Source organism: Arachis ipaensis, chromosome B08, assembly GCF_000816755.2.
Source record: "Arachis ipaensis cultivar K30076 chromosome B08, Araip1.1, whole genome shotgun sequence".
Classification (NCBI taxonomy): Eukaryota; Viridiplantae; Streptophyta; class Magnoliopsida; order Fabales; family Fabaceae; genus Arachis; species Arachis ipaensis.
The window spans coordinates 124,108,521-124,131,173 of NC_029792.2; the positions used below are offsets into that span (position 1 = coordinate 124,108,521).

General features: G+C 34.8%; 2 protein-coding genes across 2 annotated transcripts; both read left to right on the forward strand.

Annotated features, from left to right (window-relative positions):
- LOC110266107 (F-box/kelch-repeat protein At3g23880-like) lies at positions 1,061 to 2,746 on the forward strand. The gene has a single exon (XM_021110020.1). The coding sequence runs from the start codon at positions 1,263 to 1,265 to the stop codon at positions 2,631 to 2,633; it is 1,371 nt and encodes a 456-aa protein (XP_020965679.1). The 5' UTR covers positions 1,061 to 1,262; the 3' UTR covers positions 2,634 to 2,746.
- LOC107611663 (F-box/kelch-repeat protein At3g23880-like) lies at positions 20,997 to 22,286 on the forward strand. The gene has a single exon (XM_016313566.1). The coding sequence runs from the start codon at positions 20,997 to 20,999 to the stop codon at positions 22,284 to 22,286; it is 1,290 nt and encodes a 429-aa protein (XP_016169052.1).

Consider the following 22,653-nt stretch of genomic DNA (forward strand, 5'->3'; position numbering starts at 1 on the left):
ATAAGTAACAAACCATCTATGTAATTATGTACCTTATAAATTAATGAATTAAAATAATTGATATAATAAATTATAATTATTTAATTGATATAAATTATAATAAATCATGTGATATTTAAATATCTAATCAAATCAATTAGTTGATATAATTTATTTACTGTAATAAATTGTATTCAATGAGTTATAAAAAATAAATTAAGAAACACGTTCAAAAGTATGCCACGTCGATCATTAAGTGCAGAAATTTAATTTTTATATAATAAAAATATACATTCTTATATATGTTATAGAAATATGATTTGATTTCATTAACTTGCCAAAATTTTTTAATTTGCCATGTATATTCAGTCATTTTTCTAAAATAAATTTAGAAGAGAGAATAGTGCTCTCATTTTGGAGAGAAAATGAATTCATGAAAATTGACACCTCACTTTCATTAGTTAATAATGCATTAAATATTAATTTTATATAATTATAATAAATATATTTTTCTATATCTCAATCAAATTAATGAATATATTTAAATAAAATAAGTAAAAAAATACATTCAAGAACATGCAACTTAAACATTTGTTAATAATTTGAATTTCAAATCTTTTTAGCTTCAAATTTTGAAACTAATTTCAAATTTGAAAATTGAGATTCTTTTAGGTGATATTAAAAAATAAATTAAATACATAAAATATAAAATTATAATATAAAATTTAAATTATAAAATTGTCTAATTTAATAAAAATTATATAAAATTAGTTAATTTATTTAAAATTATAATATTAAAAAATTCTAAAAATTAAATCAAGAATCAAACCAAAATTTTCAATCAATTCTTACTATAAATTTGTTCACTTTTAATGCTTGTGTAATTATATATTTATTGTCTATTAAGTATATCGGTATTATAAAATTTGACATATAAATATATTTGATTTGGTCTTATTTTCGTGTATTTCACGAGTATAAAAACTTGGGATTTTGATCAATATATTAACCTTATTTAGTTTAGATTTGATTAGATTATTGGATGGGCCGTTTAAGATTTTGATGTTATATTATTGAAGGCGGGCCAAAGATCCATGGAGATGCTAATGATGATATTGAAACATGTAACCTAAATATAAATAGAAATATAAGAGAATACACAAAATCAAACTGAAACAGCAGCTAGCTATGCCGACTGACCATAATGATGCGGCCAGAGGGACGGAATTGGTCAGTTGCCCTACGGCAAGAACGCTGCAGCTGGCAGATCTTTTGGAAGAGAGATGATGGAAATCTTGTTGAGGCTTCCGGCAAGGACGCTTGTTTCCCTAAGGAGTGTGTGCAGGTCATGGAGAAACCTAATTTCATCCCCTGACTTCACCCGCAACCACCTTCGTCGTTCATGCTTACGCGATCCAAGCCTGATCACTCCGCCACGTATTGCTTATTGCAATCACGATGGTTTCTATGGTGGTATTCAGTCTTTCTCCATGCAGTCAATGTTGGACAATCCCTCTGACCCTACTAAAGTCGCTAGCATCAGTAGCGAAACCTACTACAAAATCGTTGGTTCTTGCGATGGATTGTTATGCTTCTTTGATGGTTTTGCTAGTTGCGGCATGCATGCCATATTGTGGAACCCCTGTACCGGATTCACATTCGAATCTCCCGAAATCAGCGGCCAAGTTCTCTTTTGTGGCTTTGGTTACGATTATCTCAGTGACAGTTACAAAATTTATGCAGCTACAAAGAAGCAAGGGCCATCTGGTTTTGAGTCTAGTACCAAATTTTATACATTTGGGCAAACTTCGTCATGGAGAAAAATTGATGATATTCCAGTAGCCCTATTTAGTTTCCCAAGTGACAACTCTTGTTGGACGGATAATACGGAAGGGGAATTTTTTGGTAGTAGCAGATTATGCACTCTTAATTGGTGTGTTAATCAGGTGGTTCTTTATTTTGACTTGACTAAAGAGATTTATGGTCATTTTTCTCTGCCTCTTGGTAGTGAAATAGATTTAGATCATTATTCTCCAAGGCGATGCACTCACTTATATGTCTTAAGAAACTGCCTTTCTGCTTGTTACGAGCATAAGAGAACACGCGAATGGATTGTGTGGCAGATGAAGGAATACGGAGATGCTCAATCTTGGACTAAATTGGCAGTGATTTCGGTCCATCAAAAATCCATTTATTTTACATATCATTATTTACAACCTCTTTACATATCGGAAAGTGACGTTCTTTGGACATTTTGTCCATTGTACGGAATAGTTTTGTGTAACTTAAATGATGGGAGGGTAGATTTTTTTGTGATTGACAGAGGCATGGGGAACCATCCTTTTTTTTCTCGATGTGTCAGGCATAAGATGGCTTGTATCTACCATGAAAGTTTAGTTTCACCAAATGGTCTTCAAAGCAGATCATCCAAAACTGTTGCGCCTTCATCAAATCCAAACCCCAGTCTATTGACTCTTAAAGCATGTTTGCACCTTTTTTTGGTGAAGCCTTCTAGCACTACCAACTTGGTTATTAATGTTATCGAATTTATTTATGTCAGTACTATGTTTATTTTTCAATTGCAATTTACTGCTCTAACATACTTTGTATGTTCTTCTTCCTGTTCTTGTCAAATAATTCTTTTCCCACTTTAACTTGTGCACTGATGAGAAATTGTACTCGGTTTAAGACAAAAAGGCTGAATTTAAAAAAATAAATTAAAAGAAATATTTGTTGTTGATGTAACAATCAGCTTTTTTTTAGTTTTTCAATTTCTTCCTCAATATAATATAGTGATTACCCCACCCCATTCTTTTTAAACTCATTATAAACAATGTATAAAAAAAATTTATGACAAGGCTATTTAGAGAAAGGTTTCTTTGTTAAAACAATTAATGACTATTCATTCATGGAAAACAACGATATATAAGAAATGGAATCTTCAAAATGTAAAAGTATCATGAGATTTTGAAGCATTATACAGAGGCTATTGATTCGAATTCGATGCTAAGATAACAATAGTTATTAAATAGAGGTGAATGTTGATCATGATCTATTCAAATACTGCATTTTAAGTTGTAGGTGCTTATGTTATTATTAAATAGAATAAAAAAAAAGACAAGATTACACTTGATTTCATTAAAGTTTGGACTATAAATATATGGAAGTTTAAGGATAAAAAGTCTCTTTTATAGTTTGAATCAATCTGTCTTTTAATTTATGTTTTCATCCCTAGTTTCCTATATGGAGTGAGGTGATAATTCAAATTAAATCATAATCATCCCTTCCTTTATTTTTGAGTTTTTTAAACCTTTTATTTCTTGATATTTTCAATTTTTTATTTTATTCTGTCCATATTTTCGATGCACATTTCGCTAAAAATTAATGTTTTCAATTTTTCTGCTTTTATTCAACATATCCAAATAGATATAGTTTGTCAATACATGTGTTATTGAGCAGTGTTGCTTTTATTTTATTCAACATATTCCCATTCAATACATGTGTTATTTTGACCGTTGTTTTCAATTGATTTTAATGGTTTGTTCGATGTAAATAAATGTAAATGAAATTGACGAGTCACTCTCCGTATCTGTTCTTAATTTCTTCTTCTGCCTTTCAAATCCCAAATTGGCTTTTGGGTCTTTCTAGTTCTCTATGGTTGCATGTCGTGGTTAAACGGTTCCTCTTTTTCTGTCCTGTTCAATGGCCCCTCTTTTGTTCTGTCTCGTCTTATTCACCTCCCTACGTCGCATCTCTTGGTATGTGCCACGGTTTTTGAACTTATTTTGTCGTGTGCTGAGTTTTTGTTTTTATTATTTTATTTAGTTGTTCTCTATTTTGTTGATCTGTAATCTTTTCTGTATCACATATTTGTATTTTGTGTTTACAATACCTGGTGATGTGTGTTTGATGATGATGATTATCTTTTGGTTTCTTTTTTTTTTCCTTTTACTGGTTCTATTATAGCTATTCGTTTGTTACGATTTTTTTCCTTATATTTTGGAATATATGAAGTGGATTCTATGAGTATTGTCACGATAAATTTCAAAATATTAAACTTTGATGGTTTCAGTGGCTAAGAGAAGGGAGGTTGAATCTTAGCCCCTTCTTGCTTGACTATACTTGCTGAACTCAGAGGTGACTTTTCTGTTTTTGCTCGTCACTGGACACGAGCAACTTTGTTTTGTCTCGTCCCTTGCTACGAGACTTTTCTTTTTGTCTCGTCACTTGGCACGAGATAATATTCGTTTTTGTCCCTGTACAGTAGAAATAGAAAGGTAGGAGAGAAGAGTTGAAGATTACACCCAGATATATCCTGGTTCAGCTGCTAAGTGCAGTGCAACCTACATCCAGTCTCCATCACAAACATGATGGAATTTCACTATAATCAATCTGATTACAACTTGTAAAGTGCTAACCCAACTTACAAGGGGATTCCCACAGAATCATGAAACACAACATAGATGAACAAAGGAACTCTTAGACATCTATGGCTTTTTCTTTCTAACCAACATGCAATTACCTCTAGTCCTTCCTTGATCACCACTCTTCATCAATCCGAGCTCTCCATCCTTGGCTTGCTCTCCAAGATGGATTTCTGGCCCTTGATGCTTCATGATGATGATGACTTCATCTGCTTTGATCTCTGCCTTCAACCATCACTTCGCCACTCTAGCTACTCCCTGTGGTGGTTGAACAGAATCAAAGACAAGCCATGCTTCAAGAATCTCCCTTGCTGGCCGAGATCTTCTTCTTCCTTTTTGAGCATGCAAAGCTCAAGATAACCTCACCAAATCTGACCACATTTGGTAAGTATCTTAGCCACAACTCATTTTTATTTTAGTATGTTTTCTTGCCATCATTAGCTTGATGGTCTTGATGTATGTAACTCCTTCTTTTCGGTGATAGTAGCTTGGTGTAGCTTCCATGGTTCTCTGGATAAGGACCGAAGAAAGAAGAAGAGAATGATGAGAGAGAATAAAAGAAATCTGAAAGAAAAGCAAAGCAAAGTGGTTAATCAAATTGAATGAGAATAGCTTGCTTTTACTTCCCTAGCATAGAGTGGCGTGTAAGTCATAATAACCATCAATCAATTTCAGCTGAATTTTTTCTCTCTCATGTTCCCCATGCATTAATTAACAATGTAATAGATTTTGAAATCCATCACATGGTTGAAACTTGGTTCCGTTGGAAGCACTTGGCTTTCATTTTTCTTTGTTTTCGGACCAAGCTTGGAAACATTCATTACTTGTAAGACTCGGGCTTGTAGTATTGAAATTAAAGCTGGCCCAATTGATTAACATTTGCTTTCCTGATGAAATTTGGAATATGCACAAAGCAAATGAAAAGCATGTAACACACTTGGGCTTGGAGCAATCAAAAAATCATTTGGGCCCAAGTAATATCAACTTAGCCATATTCATCATATATTATCAAAACCAATGGCTGAAAGTAATTTGGGCTTGCATCATAAATTTATTTTCGGCCCAATATTAAACCTGCACAACAAAATTATTTTAATTAATACATTAATCAAAATTAGCTTAATAATTTTGCTGTTAATAATGTTTGATCATCATCAATTTGGTTTAGAGTTTTCCAAACTCATCAATCTCCCCCTTGATGACAAACATTATTAAAATTGAAATGGAAGAAATTTAGAAATTGAGTAGGGATTACTCCCTTTGATTTTGAATTTCTCCCCCTTTCAAAATGTCACATTGCTCCCCCTTGATGTATGCTTATCTTACCATGGGAAGCTCTAACCTGTAACATTTCAAATCAAGCTTCAAGTAACAATGTTATTTAGCATGTTTTATGATGCTAAATGCTTGATTTATGAGCAGTTTTAATTGATAATCAAAACTCATTTGATATCATAAACTGATTTACTGCTCAACATTTTCATACAATAAAAGACTTATCCAAATATTTCCAAACATCACCTGTTAAGGAATCAGAGCAAAACAGAATGAAACAGAAAATGTTTGAGGTGCACATGTTCAACATACAGCGGTTTCAATGTGTTTCTCTAGTTTAAAGGAACTGCTAAAAATATATTTTCAAACCAAATAAGTCTATCAATGATGAATTAACAACCAGGCATTAAAATCAACATCATTATATCCAAATGCCAAATTAACTAATCAAGATAAACTAAGCAGCATCCAAAATGAATGCAATAAACATTCTTTGAACAAGGGTGATCATGAATTTTCTATTTTGAAAATTTCATCCCCTGCTCCCCTGTATTCCAGCCCCTGTTTCGTTCCAGTTTCAATTTTGGAACTCAAAATTTCCTCCCCCTTTTGTCATCATGGGGGCACCTGCACAAAACATGTTTAAACATAACAAAATATTCAAAATAGAGTAGCAAGAGTATGTCACAGTATCTCAGAAATTATCCTAGAGCAGGGAGTATCAAGTCATGCTCAACAAAAGAAAGATTGAGCCTAATAGAGCCAATATCAAACAGAATAAAACAGTCACTAATCATCAGAGAAATTAACATCTTCTTCATCATTGCCTTCTTCACTATCATCCCCCAAATCTTCCTTAAAACGTTCCATCATGAGGTTGACCCGTTCCTTGCAATTTTTCCAAGCTTTCTCACTCTCATAGGCTTGCTTGCGAGCTTCTTTGTGAGAGCGGAACATCAGGTCTGCCATGTTTGAAAATTCTCCCAAAATCTGTTTGATGGACTTGATTGTTTTGGAAGATTTGGGCTTGCCCTCATAGTCACTTTCTGATGCAGCAGATTTTTGCCCTTTGGTTTCCTTAGATGCACCTGCTCCTCTGATTGAAGACACTATGTTTTCTACAGCCTCATTTAACAAATCAACTTTAAAGTACTCAAAAATTCTTGTTAAAAACATACCATAAGGCAAGTTAGCCTTTCTGGTGCTTCTAACAGAATCCCACATGTGTCTAATCATAATATAACCAAAGGAGATAGGAGTAGAGGTAACCAAAGCAAATAAGATGAGGCAGTCAGAAAATGTTACTCTGTTGTGTGAGCCGCTTTGGGGGGTCAGAATATGGGTGATGATTCGGTGAAGCAGGGCATTGACTGGTCCTAGAGCTTTGTGTGTTGGGATGGTGCCATGCAAACCAGAAAGGTTCTCACAGATGTGCTTGAGAACAGTCTTGTATGGGACGCCGACTTGTGTGTCCCATTTTTCTACCATGTAGGCTCTTGGTCCTTCATCCTTGAAGCCCAGGGCTGCTCCAATTGTCTCAGCATCAAGGGCTATTTGAACCCTTTTTACATAGGAGTGAAGGGTGCCGTCAATGAGCCGCATGTTGGCATAAAATTCTCGAACAAGACCAGGGTACACTGGTTTCTGGATGAGGAGCAGAGGCTTCCAATTGAGCAGTTCGAACAGAGGAGAGACATTGATGCCCTTGTTGGTGAGATTTTTGAGACTAACAAGATAGGTAGTGCACAAGTGACGCTTCTCCATAACCTCTTTATGAAACTCAAAAGAGGTGCAAGAGTTAAATCTGCTTGGATCAAAGTGGGAGTGAGTCTTGCCATACTTGTTTCTGAAATCCATGGATTCCAGGTTTGGAGGTTCAGTAGTGTCATTTAGTGCAAACCCTTGAGTTTTTTGTGAGCTTTTTCCTGGAGTAGTCCGCTTCGGTGATGAGGGTGGAGGTGAGGGAATGGGAGAAGTATGAGATTCTTGCTCTTCTTCCTCTTGGGGCTCCTTGGTCTTCCCGCTTCTTCTTCTACCAGAGCTCTTTTGTGCCACCACCTTACGTCTCATGGCTTCGGTTTGTTTGGTTGGTGGAGAGGGAGATGATGAGGAAGTAGAATGTATATGGATGTGAGTGTGAGTTTGGGGTGTTGATGGTTTTTGAGAGAGAAGAATTCTTTCACTTTTTCTTGGCGCGGTTTTCTTCTTCATGGTAATGGAGGATTGAAATATGAAAAGTTGGGGGTGATAACCGAATTGAGTGGGAGAGAGAGAGACAAGGTGGGTGAACACATTTAATGAGGTTTGGAAAGAGAATATGGAGAGTGATGACCATTAGTGGGCGGTTAATGACCATAATGGGTGGTTAATACTCAAAAATGATTTCCCCTTTTTTGCTTTTGAAATCCAAAACTGAAAAGTTGTTGCCTTAAATCAAGGGATTAGATGGAGTGAGGGATTTGATTTGACAATAACTACTTCCAAGAAGATATGATGACACAAGGAAGAAGATTCTTATTTGCATAGAGAGATAACTAACAAAACTGTTATTGTGGGGTCAAGAAATTTTTGTGGAGCCCATAAAATTTGAATTCTGCGTTGTCTCCCCCTAGACCACCGCTCCTCCTTTATGCCATTAATTGTTTCTCGTCCAAACCTACGAGCAAAAACTGAACAGAGTCATATATTCACATATTTTCAATGAAACTTAAATCAAACATTCCCAAACTTTTTCTCAAGATACAGAATCTGTCTTCACAGAGGGGTTTTGTAAAAATGTCAGCAATTTGATCTTCAGATTTCACAAATTGAATATCAATAGTACCCTTTTGCACATGTTCCCTAATGAAATGATATTTTATCTCAATGTGCTTGGTTCTTGAGTGCAAAACAGGGTTTTTTGAAATATTTATTGCACTCATATTGTCACAGAATAAAGGAATACTATTGATTTTTAATTTGTAATCTTCCAATTGAGTTTTTAACCAAATTAATTGTGAGCAACAAGCAGATGCGGAAACATATTCAGCTTCAGCTGTGGATAGAGCTACTGTGGCTTGTTTCTTGCTTGACCACATGTTAAGTGAGCTTCCAAGGAAGCAACACATGCCGGATGTGCTCCGTCTATCCACTCTATCTCCCGCATAATCTGCATCACAAAACCCTACTGCACAAAAGTCATCAGATTTAGGATACCATAAGCCATAATTGCACGTTCCTTTAATATATCTAATGATGCGCTTAACAGCTGTAAGGTGGGATTCTTTTGGATGAGATTGAAACCTTGAACATACACCCACACTTTGGACTATATCCGGTCTAGAGGAGGTAAGGTACATAAGTGAACCTATCATTCCTATATACCTTGTTTCATCCACATCTTGGCCATCATCATCCTTGTCAAGTTTAGTATTGGGATGCATTGGAGTGCCCATTGATTTGGAGTTTTCTAGGCCAAACCTTTTGATAAGCTCTTTTGCATATTTTCCTTGGTAAATAAAAGTGCCACTAGGAGTTTGTTTAATTTGGAGGCCAAGAAAGAAAGTAAGCTCTCCCATTAAACTCATTTCAAACTCACTAGTCATGAGTTTTCCAAACTCTTCACACAAGGAAATGTTGGCCGAACCAAATACAATGTCATCAACATAAACTTGAACAAGGAGCATGTCATCATTAGAAGCTTTAATGAATAATGTAGTGTCGGTGGTACCCCTTTGAAATTGATTTTCCAACAAAAAGGCATTAAGCCTTTCATACCAAGCTCTTGGAGCTTGTCTAAGACCGTAAAGAGCCTTAGTTAATTTGAAAACATGATTTGGAAATTCTTTATGTTCAAAACCAGGGGGTTGTGCCACATACACTTCTCTATCAATAAAGCCATTAAGGAATGCACATTTAACATCCATTTGAAACATTTTAAAACCTTTATGGGCGGCATAGGCAAGAAGCAATCGAATTGCTTCCATTCTAGCTACCGGAGCAAAAGACTCATCAAAGTCTATACCCTCTTCTTGATCGTAACCTTGGGCCACTAATCTAGCCTTGTTACGAACAACTTGTCCATCCTCACCAAGTTTATTTTTAAATACCCACTTAGTACCGATAATTTTCTTACCATCCGGATGAGGTACTAGTGTCCAAACCTTATTCTTGTCAAATTGTGCAAGCTCCTCTTGCATTGCTTTAACCCATGATGGGTCTTCAAGAGCTTGTTTGACGTTGTTGGGCTCTATTTGTGACAAGAGAGAAAAGTTGCTAGGTTCGGTTTGCCTCTTGGTGGAGGATCTCGTGGTTACTCCTTGAGAGGGATCACCAATAATGAATTCATGAGGATAACCCCTCATGGATTTCCACTCTCTAGGTCTTCGGACAGGGGTAGAGCTTTGTTAAGTTTCTGGTGGTTTTTCTGTTTCAGTTGCTCGTGCCTGCTCAGGAGACAAAATGGATGTTTTTCCTTCAATTTGACGAGCCAAAACTGGACTGGCAGATTCTTTATTTTGAACAGATTTGGGATTCTCTTTGCTTGTTCCTGCTCCTTCTCCATCTGAATCATTATCTATCACAGTACTGGGAATTAAGTTAGAATCACAAAAGGTAACATGTATGGATTCCTCTATTGTCCTATGTTCCTTGAGATAAATTCTATATGCCTTGCTTGTGGTAGAATATCCAACAAACATTCCTTCATATGATTTTGGATCAAACTTGCCAAGATTTTCTTTATTATTCAACACAAAACATTTGCATCCAAAAACATGAAAATACTTAAGATTTGGAGGGGTTCCTTTCCATAGCTCATAAGGGATTTTCTTTAGCCCTTTTCGAATGATTGTTCTATTCAAAATATAACATGCTGTGTTCACAGCTTCAGCCCACAAAAATTTAGGAATCTCATTCTCACATAGCATAGCCCTAGTCATTTCTTGAAGGCTTCTATTCCTTCTTTCAACCACCCCATTTTGTTGGGGAGTTCTAGGACATGAAAAGTTATGAGAAATTCCTAAATCATCACAAAATTTTTCAAAATCTTGATTTTCAAATTCCTTTCTATGATCACTTCTCAAATAGGCAATTTTTAAATCCTTTTCATTTTGAATTTTCTTGCAAAAAGAGTTGAAAAGGCATGAAAGGCATCATTCTTATGAGCAAGGAAAAGTACCCAACCAAATCTAGAGTAATCATCTACCACTACAAGGCCATAGTGTTTACCTCCTAAACTTTGTGTTCTAGTGGGACCAAAGAGATCAATATGTAACATTTCCAATGGCCTTTTGGTTGAGATTCCATCTTTAGATTTAAAAGAGGATTTTAATTAACAGGCGTCACAAGTAAGATCTTTGTCAAACTTGATGTTTGGAATACCTCTAACCAAATTTCTTTTGACTAGCTTAGAAATTTGATACATGCTAGCATGTCCCAACTTTCTATGCCACAGCCATTTTTCAGATTCAAAAGAAGTAAAGCATGTTACATTTTGTTCCTTTAAGTCCTCAAGAGTTAATCCATACACATTGTTGCATCTTTTAGCTTCAAGAAGAACATTCCCAGTTTTCTCACACACAACTATACAAACAGATTTCTTAAAAATAACTTCAAAACCCAAATCACAAAGTTGACTAACACTAAGTAAGTTATGTTTCAAGCCATGTACAAGGAGAACATTATTTATACAAGATGAGAAATTTTTACCCACTTTCCCAACAGCCACAATTTTTCCTTTAGCGTCATCACCGAAGGTGACAAGCCCTCCATCATATTCATCAAGCTTTATGAAGAAGGTTGTCTTTCCGGTCATATGCCTAGAGCATTCGCTGTCCATATACCACATGTTTTCCTCTCTTTTGGATGCTAGGCACACCTACAAAACAAGCTTAAGTAACCTTAGGTATCCAAATCTTTTTGGATCCTTTTACGTTAAACCATCTTCTATGTCCTAAGCCATTGTAATCAAAAACAATTTTATAAACTTTGTCACCAACCATTCTTTCACCGAAAAAGCATTGAATGGGAAAGTGTCCATTTCTATTGCATAGCCTACAAAATCTTGGAGTTGCTGTTTTGTCAAAGTAGGTGGGGTCTTGAAATCTTGTATCACTAGATGATGAAGCAATATTTTCAAAATGTGATTTTTCAGATTTATGAAACCCCAAACCAGCTTTGTCATAGAGAGGTTTTTGACTAGCCAAAATTTGATTAAGATTTTTAGAACTTTGTGTAAACTTGGCTAAGTCTTCCTTAAGTCTTTTCACCTCTTTAAGCAACTCTTCATTTTGCTTAAAACAGTCCACATATGCAAGAACACAATGGTTACTTTCACAGCTCCTAACTTAGGCTTTTAACTGCTTATTTTCTTCAACAAGATCACAAGCAGTTTCGGCCTCTCTCACTTTTTCTTTTAGAAAACTGTTTTCGGCCTTAAGAATGGTAATTTGCTGTTCAAGTTCTTGATTTTCCAGCAGAAAACATCTTATTTTTTCAGAAAGGTGGTCTATCATAAGATGAAGATCTTCAGTGTTAGGGTTATGAAAGACTACCTGTTCTATGTGGTCTGCCATGAGACATGTTTCTGACTTGGACTCTGTTCCTTCATCATCATCATCAGAGTCATTCTCCAAGTCTTCCCAAGTTGCCATTAGTCCTTTCTTCTTTCCTCTTTTCGGCTTTTCCTCCTTTTTCAGCTTGGGACAATCAGATTTGAAGTGTCCTCTTTCCTTGAAATTGTAGCAAGTTACCTTGCTAAAGTCTTTCTTCACTCTCCTTGAGCTGCTGCCTTTGCCTTTGAGCTTAGCCATTTTCCTGAATTTTTTTGCAAACAACACAAACTCATTTTCAGAGGAATTATCACTGGATTCATCATCCAGAGGGTTAGTCACAGAAGAAAAAGCAATTCCTTTCTTTTTTGTATCTTTTTTCAAATAAGAATTTTCAAAGGCAAGAAGATTTCCTCTCAAATCATCAAGTGTCATGGAGTCTAAACTACTACTTTCAGAAATAATCAAAGCTTTTGTTTCCCACTCTTTTGTGAGACATCTCAACACTCTTCTCACTAGCACAGATTCTGAATGTGTGATTCCAAGAGCATCTAAGCCAACAATGATAGAGTTGAACCGTTCAAACAGTTCATCAATGGACTCTCCTTCCTTCATTGCAAACATTTCGTACTCTCTGTTTAACATATCTGCCCGAGTCTTCTTGACAATGGTGGTTCCTTCATGGGTGATTTGCAATTTGTCCCAGATTTCCTTTGCCGTTGTGCATCTTGATACCCGTCGGTACTCCTCGAAGCTTATAGCACAGTTGAGCAGATTTATTGCCTTGGCATTTAACTCCACCTTCTTCCTATCTTCCTCGGTCCATCTTGCTTCTGGTTTGAGAGAAACAACTCCTTCTGCACTTGTGGTAGTTGGAAATTGAGGCCCTTCGAGGATAATCTTCCAAAGTCTGTAATCCACTGCTTGTACGAATATCTTCATCCTCTCCTTCCAATAGGTATAGTTTTTCCCATTGAAAAGAGGGGGTCTGTTGCTTGATTGACCTTCAGTTAGATTATAGGACACCACATTTGCGCCACTGTTTTCTCCCATGAGGATCTTTACTCCAAGCTGCAAAGCTTGATCTCTTTGAGACCAAGCTCTGATACCAATTGATGGTTTCAGTGGCTAAGAGAAGGGGGGGTTGACTCTTAGCCCCTTCTTGCTTGACTATACTTGCTGAACTCAGAGGTGACTTTTCTGTTTTTGCTCGTCACTGGACACGAGCAACTTTGTTTTGTCTCGTCCCTTGCCACGAGACTTTTCTTTTTGTCTCGTCACTTGGCACGAGATAATATTCGTTTTTGCCCCTGTACAGTAGAAACAGAAAGGTAGGAGAGAAGAGTTGAAGATTACACCCAGATATATCCTGGTTCAGCTGCTAAGTGCAGTGCAGCCTACATCCAGTCTCCATCACAAACATGATGGAATTTCACTATAATCAATCTGATTACAACTTGTAAAGTGCTAACCCAACTTACAAGGGGATTCCCACAGAATCATGAAACACAACATAGATGAACAAAGGAACTCTTAAACATCTATGGCTTTTTCTTTCAATTTTGCACTCTCTGCCTTTTTCCGCTCTATGACTTTTTCATTACAAACCTCACTGTTTGCCTTTTTTCCATGAGACTCAAGACATGACAAAATTAAACAGAAAAATACTAAACAGAATACATTGAAGGAGAAGAGAAAAACTGTTAGCTCAGGTAGCTCTGAGAACTCTGTGCCTTGTACTCTCAAATTTTCTCCTTGCCTCAAACAGTGGTTGTCCACCCTTATTATAAAAGAGAGGAGCCTCCACATATTGAAGCCAAAAATCGAACCAACATCTTCCTCCTTCAACAAAACCGGTTCGGCCACACAGAGAGAGAAGAGATAACCATGCATTAACCAACATGCAATTACCTCTAGTCCTTCCTTGATCACCACTCTTCATCAATCCGAGCTCTCCATCCTTGGCTTGCTCTCCAAGATGGATTTCTGGCCCTTGATGCTTCATGATGATGATGACTTCATCTGCTTTGATCTCTGCCTTCAACCATCACTTCGCCACTCTAGCTACTCCCTGTGGTGGTTGAACAGAATCAAAGACAAGCCATGCTTCAAGGATCTCTTCCAGCTGGCCGAATCTTCATCTTCCATTTTTGAGCATGAAAAGCTCAAGATAACCTTACCAAATCTAACCACATTTGGTAAGTATCTTAGCCACAGCTCATTTTTATTTTAGTATGTTTTCTTGCCATCATTAGCTTGATGGTCTTGATGTATGCAACTCCTTCTTTTCGGTGATAGTAGCTTGGTGTAGCTTCCATGGTTCTCTGGTTAAGGACCGAAGAAAGAAGAAGAGAATGATGAGAGAGAATAAAAGAAATCTGAAAGAAAAGCAAAGCAAAGTGGTTAATCAAATTGAATGAGAATAGCTTGCTTTTACTTCCCTAGCATAGAGTGGCGTGTAAGTCATAATAACCATCAATCAATTTCAGCTGAATTTTTTCTCTCTCATGTTCCCCATGCATTAATTAACAATGTAATAGATTTTGAAATCCATCACATGGTTGAAACTTGGTTCCGTTGGAAGCACTTGGCTTTCATTTTTCTTTGTTTTCGGACCAAGCTTGGAAACATTCATTACTTGTAAGACTTGGGCTTGTAGTATTGAAATTAAAGCTGGCCCAATTGATTAACATTTGCTTTCCTGATGAAATTTGGAATATGCACAAAGCAAATGAAAAGCATGTAACACACTTGGGCTTGGAGCAATCAAAAAATCATTTGGGCCCAAGTAATATCAACTTAGCCATATTCATCATATATTATCAAAACCAAGGGCTGAAAGTAATTTGGGCTTGCATCATAAATTTATTTTCGGCCCAATATTAAACCTGCACAACAAAATTATTTTAATTAATACATTAATCAAAATTAGCTTAATAATTTTGCTGTTAATAATGTTTGATCATCATCAATTTGGTTTAGAGTTTTTCAAACTCATCAAACTTAATGGTATTTGTATAGTTTTCAGGAGTGTTTGAGAATGATTTAGATGGTTTCAAAACGTTTTAAAATGTCCTAGAAGATTCTAAAAGACTTTGGAAGGTCATAGAGTATTCTAGAAGAATGTGGATGTATATAGAAGTATGAAGAGTAGTATGGAATAATCTAGAAGTATTTAGAGAATTGTGGTAGGATTGAATATTTAGTGAGAGTTAGAGTTTGGGTGAGTGAGTCATTTGTAACAAATACTTGAGTAATAAAGTTTTCTTTCCATCAAAGCTTTCTTTCTCTTGTGTTCTCTTGTATTCTTAGCTTTCTTGCCAAATATTAAGAGTTAAGTTGACTTGGTCTTAACTCAAGAGGTTGAGTAAGTTTGAGTGCCGGTACTGTAGCGTTAGAGTGTGTCCAAGGCCGTGACAATTTGGTATCAGCGAGCAAGGTTTGAGAGGGAGTACAAGTGGTTTGTGGGTATGGCTTTTAGTGTAACCATGGAGCATGTTGAGTCTCAAAGGAGAAGGGATACTATTCATTCTCAATGGAAAAGCAAGAAGGTGCGCTCTTTAAGTGAGTCTAGAGGTAAAAACTCTAACTTTTTCTTAGAAGAGAGATTTTTGATATTGGAAAATGTTCTATCCTCTATGGATGAGCGCTTCCAAAGGATAGAACACGACAAGGAGACCCTCAAGACTCACGTATTGAAAGAACTAGATGTTTTTTAAAAAAATAGCATACTCCAAATCGAAGAGAAGTTTGATAATTTCTTGAAACTATTCGAGAAAGTTCGAGTTTGATTCAAGAGGCAAAATCTCGACCAACCATTATAAGGGAGACGACAAAGATTGATCTCCCAAAAAGTCAAAGGAGCTCAAGGGCGCGAGGGACGTTCGAGAGGTGGAGAACTTCCTATGACAAATAGAGAGATACTTCGAAAACCAAGGGATGATCGAAGAAGCAATAAAAGCACGCACTGCAGGTCTCTACCTTTCTAATAATGCTACTTTTTTGTGGAGAAAAAAAATGTATAAATACGAAAAAGGGTCCTTGTAACATAGCCACATGAAAAGATTTCAAAATGAAGTTGAAAAGATAATTTTTTCCTGAAAATGTGGTCTATGAAGTAAGGAAGAAGTTGAGAGAGTTAAAGTCACAAGAGTACAATTAGCCATTACGTAAAGGAATTCACTTCTCACAGCCATCTGTGTTTGTAAGCAATATTAACACATATACAATTAGAATGGGTCATCAAGTACATGTTGTGACTAAGAAACTAGAAACCAAAGTTGACCAAGTCAATTACACAGTTCAAGTTGACCAACCAAATCATCTACACAGTTCAATGCATAAGCTTAAGAAACCTAGCTAGCAGCTTCCTCTGCATAGGAATTGGACACAACACCTGCCAAATAATAATAATAATTAGTAGGAATTTAGCCATGGAGTTTGTAGTAATGATAATAATTAACCAGTTGCTCTCACGCTTCAAATCTCCAACTTAGCATTAAAGGATACATTGTTCTTTTTCATTGATGGACTCTAACTTTGAGCAAAGCAAGAACTACAAAGAAGGAATGTTAAAGATGTCGATGAAGCTATTGTGGTGGCTGAATCACTTACCGAGTATCATCGAAGAGACTCTAAACCCAAGTCTTCTTCCAAGCCTATGTTTACTAAAGGTGGGAGAGACAAAGAAAAAAATTTTTCAACAAAAAAAAAAAGAAAATATTCTTAAAAAAAACGAAAAGTCATGGTTCCCTAAGTTAAAACCGGAAACATTTGCAGTTTGAAGCACAAACTTATGCATGATGATGAATTGAATATTCTACATATGAAAACATCATTCTTCATTTATTTTTCCTCTTCTGCTTTCAGCTTTACACCAATATACCTCATACCAAAAGTAATTAAGTTAATTTCAAATCATATATCAGTTAGAAACACATCTAGATGTGATTATCCAAGCAGTCCGTTTCTAATCTTACACAGGTCTCTGTTATGAGTCAAAAGTTACAGAATCAAGCTCTAATAAAGCATTATGATTGTTGAGACCGCAATATAATTTAATTTCCATAACATACAACTTTTACCCAAACTATAGTAGCATCAAATCTTATAAAAAAAGATCACACGGTCGAGCCATGGCTTCCAAAAAAAATCACTTTAATATATGATTTGTACTTAAATATATTTAATATAAAGTATGTGATCAAAGATTCTAAAAGCATACAATGCCCCGGATGATTTATTTACCACTATAAATCTTCTTAAAAATCATTTGTATATAATAAAAGAATTCATCCAGTAAAAAACAATTTTTAATATACAATTCCTATCAATGTTTTGTGATTTTTTTTCTCTCATTTATTTTTTATTCTCATTTATCTCATCTTCATGTACCACATTCATATATAGAAATAAGGAAGAAAAAAATTATTTTAAAAGAAAAAGGAAAAGATTGGCTGAAATAAAATAAAGAGAAAGTTTTATGGGCCAACACTTTCATTAAAATCTAGCCAGTATTTAACTATTAAGAAAAGAGTATGTAATTTTATACTAATAGATGTAATCGCACATCATTAAAAATATTAATGATGACTAATTAATAACTACAAATTACAAAATGTACTGACTCCTAACACAACATTAACTTCTTAGATTTTATTTTTCATGTAAAAAAAAAGACACTTAAAACTCCATTTAAAATATATCCATATTAATTGATAGATAAATACTATATATTCAAATATATAAATTTTCGTCATGCATGAATATTATCTAGTTCGGTCCATGAATCTATTATTTAACTGATATGATCATCAATCTATACATACTCAAAAAATGTAATTCTTAGTGTGTAATTTATATCAATTCTCTTCTCCATTTTATTGTATATATATCATTATAAAATTATGCTAATAATTGTGTACTAAGTGATTATCAGATCAGAACACCAAATCACAGAATAAAAATATAACAAATAGCAAATCATTCATTAAAAGAATATGTGAGTGCAGAAACAATTTGTGTGCCAGGCAAGACTTACGTGCATGGCATATTGAAGAATATGTTAAATGAAACTCTTATATTCTCAGCTACGTACATGAGTATACCCTGCATAATTTCATACATTAAAATAACGTGAGATACTTCTTCATCATACATTGCTGTAAACAATGCCATATATATTATTTGTTAATCTTATAGTCATTTTCATATTCTGTTTCGATGAATTTCTTTCAATTTGTTCTTAGTAGCTTTGGTTACTACACAATCTCTTGTCATAGAAAATAGAGAATAACACACCTCTGACCTTTGAAATATAAAAACAAAATACATCATGTTCAATGTTTTATCCAAAAGATGTTTACCTAACCAATTCAGTTAAGGGTGTCACTTGATTGGCCTCACTCGAGGCTTATTGCTTTTTCTGACTCGCCTCATGCAATTTCTGAAACAATAGCATAGCACAAATAATATAATAATTAAAAATGAGATTATTAGTAGCATAACAACTACATCATCTCCAAGGATCAATGGCGCAAATTGAACCATAAACAGCTTAAGTAATATCATCTATGCTAAAAATAAAATCATTTAAATTGAGTACACATAAAGTTTAAAGCAGAGGAAGAAGAACCACACAAAAGACAAGAGAGAGCAATTGAAAACTTTCGACAATAGCACAAAGTTAGAATGAATACATCTCTTATTATATCTGCCTTTTTTTTTTGTATTTCTAAACTGCAATCGAGCAGCTACATCCAAGTTCATCATATCAAGGGCACACCAGAAAAATGCGATTGAACTCGTTAGTACACACTACACAGGCTAATAGAAAACCACTGTAAAATTCAAGTTCATGATCACTTCTCTAATATAATACTAATAATCAATTATTAGGCTGTGTTTGTTTTTAGAGACAGGACAGAACATGACACTGAAACGGAAACAATAGGATGAAGACACTAAAAATTATCTTTTGTGTATTGTGTTTGGATACGATGGACAAGACACTAATATAATGTCTAGTATTATGTTTGGATACACATGGACAAGACTAAAATATTATATGAAAGGACTAAAATAACCCTGTGATTCCAAATTTTCTACATCAATACAAATTAATTTAATAAAAAATGAGAGTACATAGGAGTACAGACGAAACTTGAAAAAAATATTTGAAGAGGCAAAAAATTTTAATAAAAAAATATATTAGTATTTATATTAAAATAAAATTTATAAATATAATTATTTTATTTTAAAATTTATTATTAATATGTAGGAATACATATGGTTAAGATTAACAAAAAAAATAAATTTGAGTTTGATTAATAAAAAATTTTGTTTAAGTTAATAAGCTAAATTAATTTTAAATAAAAAATTAATTTTAAAAAAATTCATTTTTACATGAAAAAACAATTAGTTTTTGCATATAAAAATCTATTTTTATTTAAAAAAATATTTTTTTTATCTAAAAATTGATTTTTCTTTTTAAAAAATGGATTTTTTTTTAAATTATATAAAATCAATTACAATTTATAAATTATTTTTTAGCATTTTAAAAGATCAATTTTACTTTTGCTAATATTTATCTTTCAAAAATTTTAAGATTAATTATTTTTGTTATTATTTTTATTACAAATTAAATAATATAATATAAGGTTAAAATGGTATTGAAGTAAAACGATAAAAAGAAAAGAATTATCTACCCCTAATAAAAAATTCTACAGAAAGGAGAGAGTACCTGTAAAAAAAAGAGATAGAAGAAAAACAGGAAGAAAAAGTATCTCTGAACAAAAATAAAAAGGGGGTAATAGTGGAAAAAAAAGGAAAACAAAATTTATAAAATTGTCCGTGTCCACTCTTCCAAATCCCGTGTCCATCATTGTCCTTCCTGAAAGAGTGGACACAAAAGTATAAAAAATTGTCTCGAGACAATATGTCCACTGTCCATGTCTCTACTTCCAAACACTTTTTAAATAAGTGTTGTCCATGTCTCCGTGTACTGCCCCCAAAAACAAATGCTACGTTAGTTAACAAAAAAAAAAATTTGTTTTGCACGTAATGACCTGTTTTTCAATTAGTTAACATAAAAATGTTTGTTTCACAGGCACATGAATCAGTCATACTGCTTTGGCAAACGCAGCTTCAGCCGGAGCACTTTGCCGGCAAATTTCACACCTTGAGCTTTGCAAGGGAAGTTGTTCCTTACAAAAGGAATTAAGTTTTTTCTTAAAAAAATATTTTAATAATATAATAGTTATTTTAGTTTTTTTTTTCCTTCTAGTTATTATATTTAGGGTTTATTATCACGTGCACCACGGTATCAAATTACTTTGCTGTTTATATTTAATTGATCGATTTAGAAAAGTTTTATCCTATCTTAATTTATGCAATTGTAAAACAAAACTATATCTAATATGCGGTCTTTGTTAGAAGTCCAAGGCAATCTAGTATAAGAGTTCTATTTAAAAGTTTGTTAGAAATCCTCATTTGTGCATTCAAACTCTCAATTCCTGTTTAAACAAATTACTGATTAGTGATCTAATTATAGACAACCCAAATCGGTTGATTTATGTGATTTTCAGATTTTGATCAAATATGGATTAGCAATTTGGATTCCATTGAATTGAAAAGCCTGCCAATTAAAAGGGCCCATCGAGATGCTAATGAAGTAATGATGAAACCTGAAAACCTACATATAAATAGCATAGAATAGATGGATAGATGGATCGATCTAGCAAGTTGCAACATAAACTCAAATTCAAAGTGAGCAGCTTGGGCTGACGATATGCGGATTGCGGAGAGGAAAGCATCGAGACGGCTGGAAATGGTCAGTTGTCCCACGGCAAGAACGCGGCTGTTAACAGACCTTCCGGAAGAGACAATAATCGAAATCTTGCTGAGGCTTCCGGCAAGGACGCTTGCTTCCCTAAGGAGCGTGTGCACTTCATGGAGAAACCTAATCTCCGCCCCCGACTTCACCTGCAACCACCTTCGTCGTTCATGCTTAATTGCTCCAAGTTTGACTACGCCACGAATTGCTTATTGCACTGGGGCCTACAGAAATGGCCTTAGATGCAGCAGAATCGGACTTCTCTCCGTACGCTCAATCTTGGATGATCCTTCCGAGCCTACTAAAAACGATTGCTTCACGGAACAACACTACTACGGAATCATTGGTTCTTGCAATGGATTGTTATGCTTGGCTGATGGAGATGCCTTCAAATACATGCATGCCATCTTGTGGAACCCCTGTACCGGATTCACATTCGAATCTCCGGAAATCAGCGGCGAAGTCCGCTTTTCTGGCTTTGGTTACGATCATCTCAGTGACAGTTACAAAATTTATGCAGTTACAAAGAAGCAAGGGCCATCTGGTTTTGAGTTTAGTACCAGAATTTATACATTTGGGCCAACTTCGACATGGAGAAAAATTGATGATACCCCAGTAGCCCTATTTGGTTTCCCAAGTGACAACTCTAGTCGGGCTGTTAAAAAGGAAGGGGAATTTTTTGGTAGTAGCAGATTATGCACTCTTAATTGGTGTGTTAATCATGTGGTTATTTATTTTGACTTGGCTAAAGAGACTTATGGTCATTTTCCTCTGCCTCCTCGTAGTGAAATAGGTTTTCCAAAGTGGTGCACTCACTTATGTGTCTTGAGAAACTGCCTTTCTGTTTGTTACCTGGATGGGAGAACACTCGAGTGGATTGTGTGGCAAATGAAAGAATACGGAGATGCTCAATCTTGGACTAAATTGGCAGTAATTCCGGTCCCTGAAAAAATCACTTATCCAGGTCGTTATTTTCAACCTCTTTACATCTCGGAAAGTGATGTTCTTTTGGTATTTTGTCCATCTTTCGGCATTGTTTTGTGTAACTTAAATGATGGGAGCATAGATTTTTCTGAGATTTACGGCTCCGGCGTGAGGAACAAACCTGTTTTTTCTGCATGTGTCAAGTATAGGATAACTTGTATCTACCATGAAAGCTTAGTTTCACCAAATGGTCTTCAAAGCAACTCATCCAAAATGCTGATGCACTTCATCAAATCCAAACCCAAGCCTGTTGACTCTTAAAGCCTGTTTGCCCCTTCTCTTGGTGAAGCCTTTCTAACACTACCAACTTGGTTATTAATGCTATCGAATTTATTTATCTCACTACTATGTGTATTTTCCAATTGCAATTTACTGCATTAAGATAATTTGTTTGTTCTTCTTCCTGTTCTTGTCAAATAATTCTTTTCGCACTTTAATTTGTGCCCTGATGAGAAATTGTACTCCGTTTAAGACAAAAAAAGCTGAATTAAAAAAAAAGGTTAGAAGGAATATTTGTTGTTGATATAAAAATCAGCTTTTTTTAGCTTTCCAATTTCTTCCTCAATAGTCAATATGTAGTGATTACCAATGTATAAAAAAATTTTATGACAAGGCTATTTAGAGAAAG

Bases quoted from the DNA above. Each gene is read 5' to 3' on its own strand.
- LOC110266107 (XM_021110020.1), top strand. From the start codon at position 1,263: ATGATGGAAATCTTGTTGAGGCTTCCGGCAAGGACGCTTGTTTCCCTA.
- LOC107611663 (XM_016313566.1), top strand. From the start codon at position 20,997: ATGCGGATTGCGGAGAGGAAAGCATCGAGACGGCTGGAAATGGTCAGT.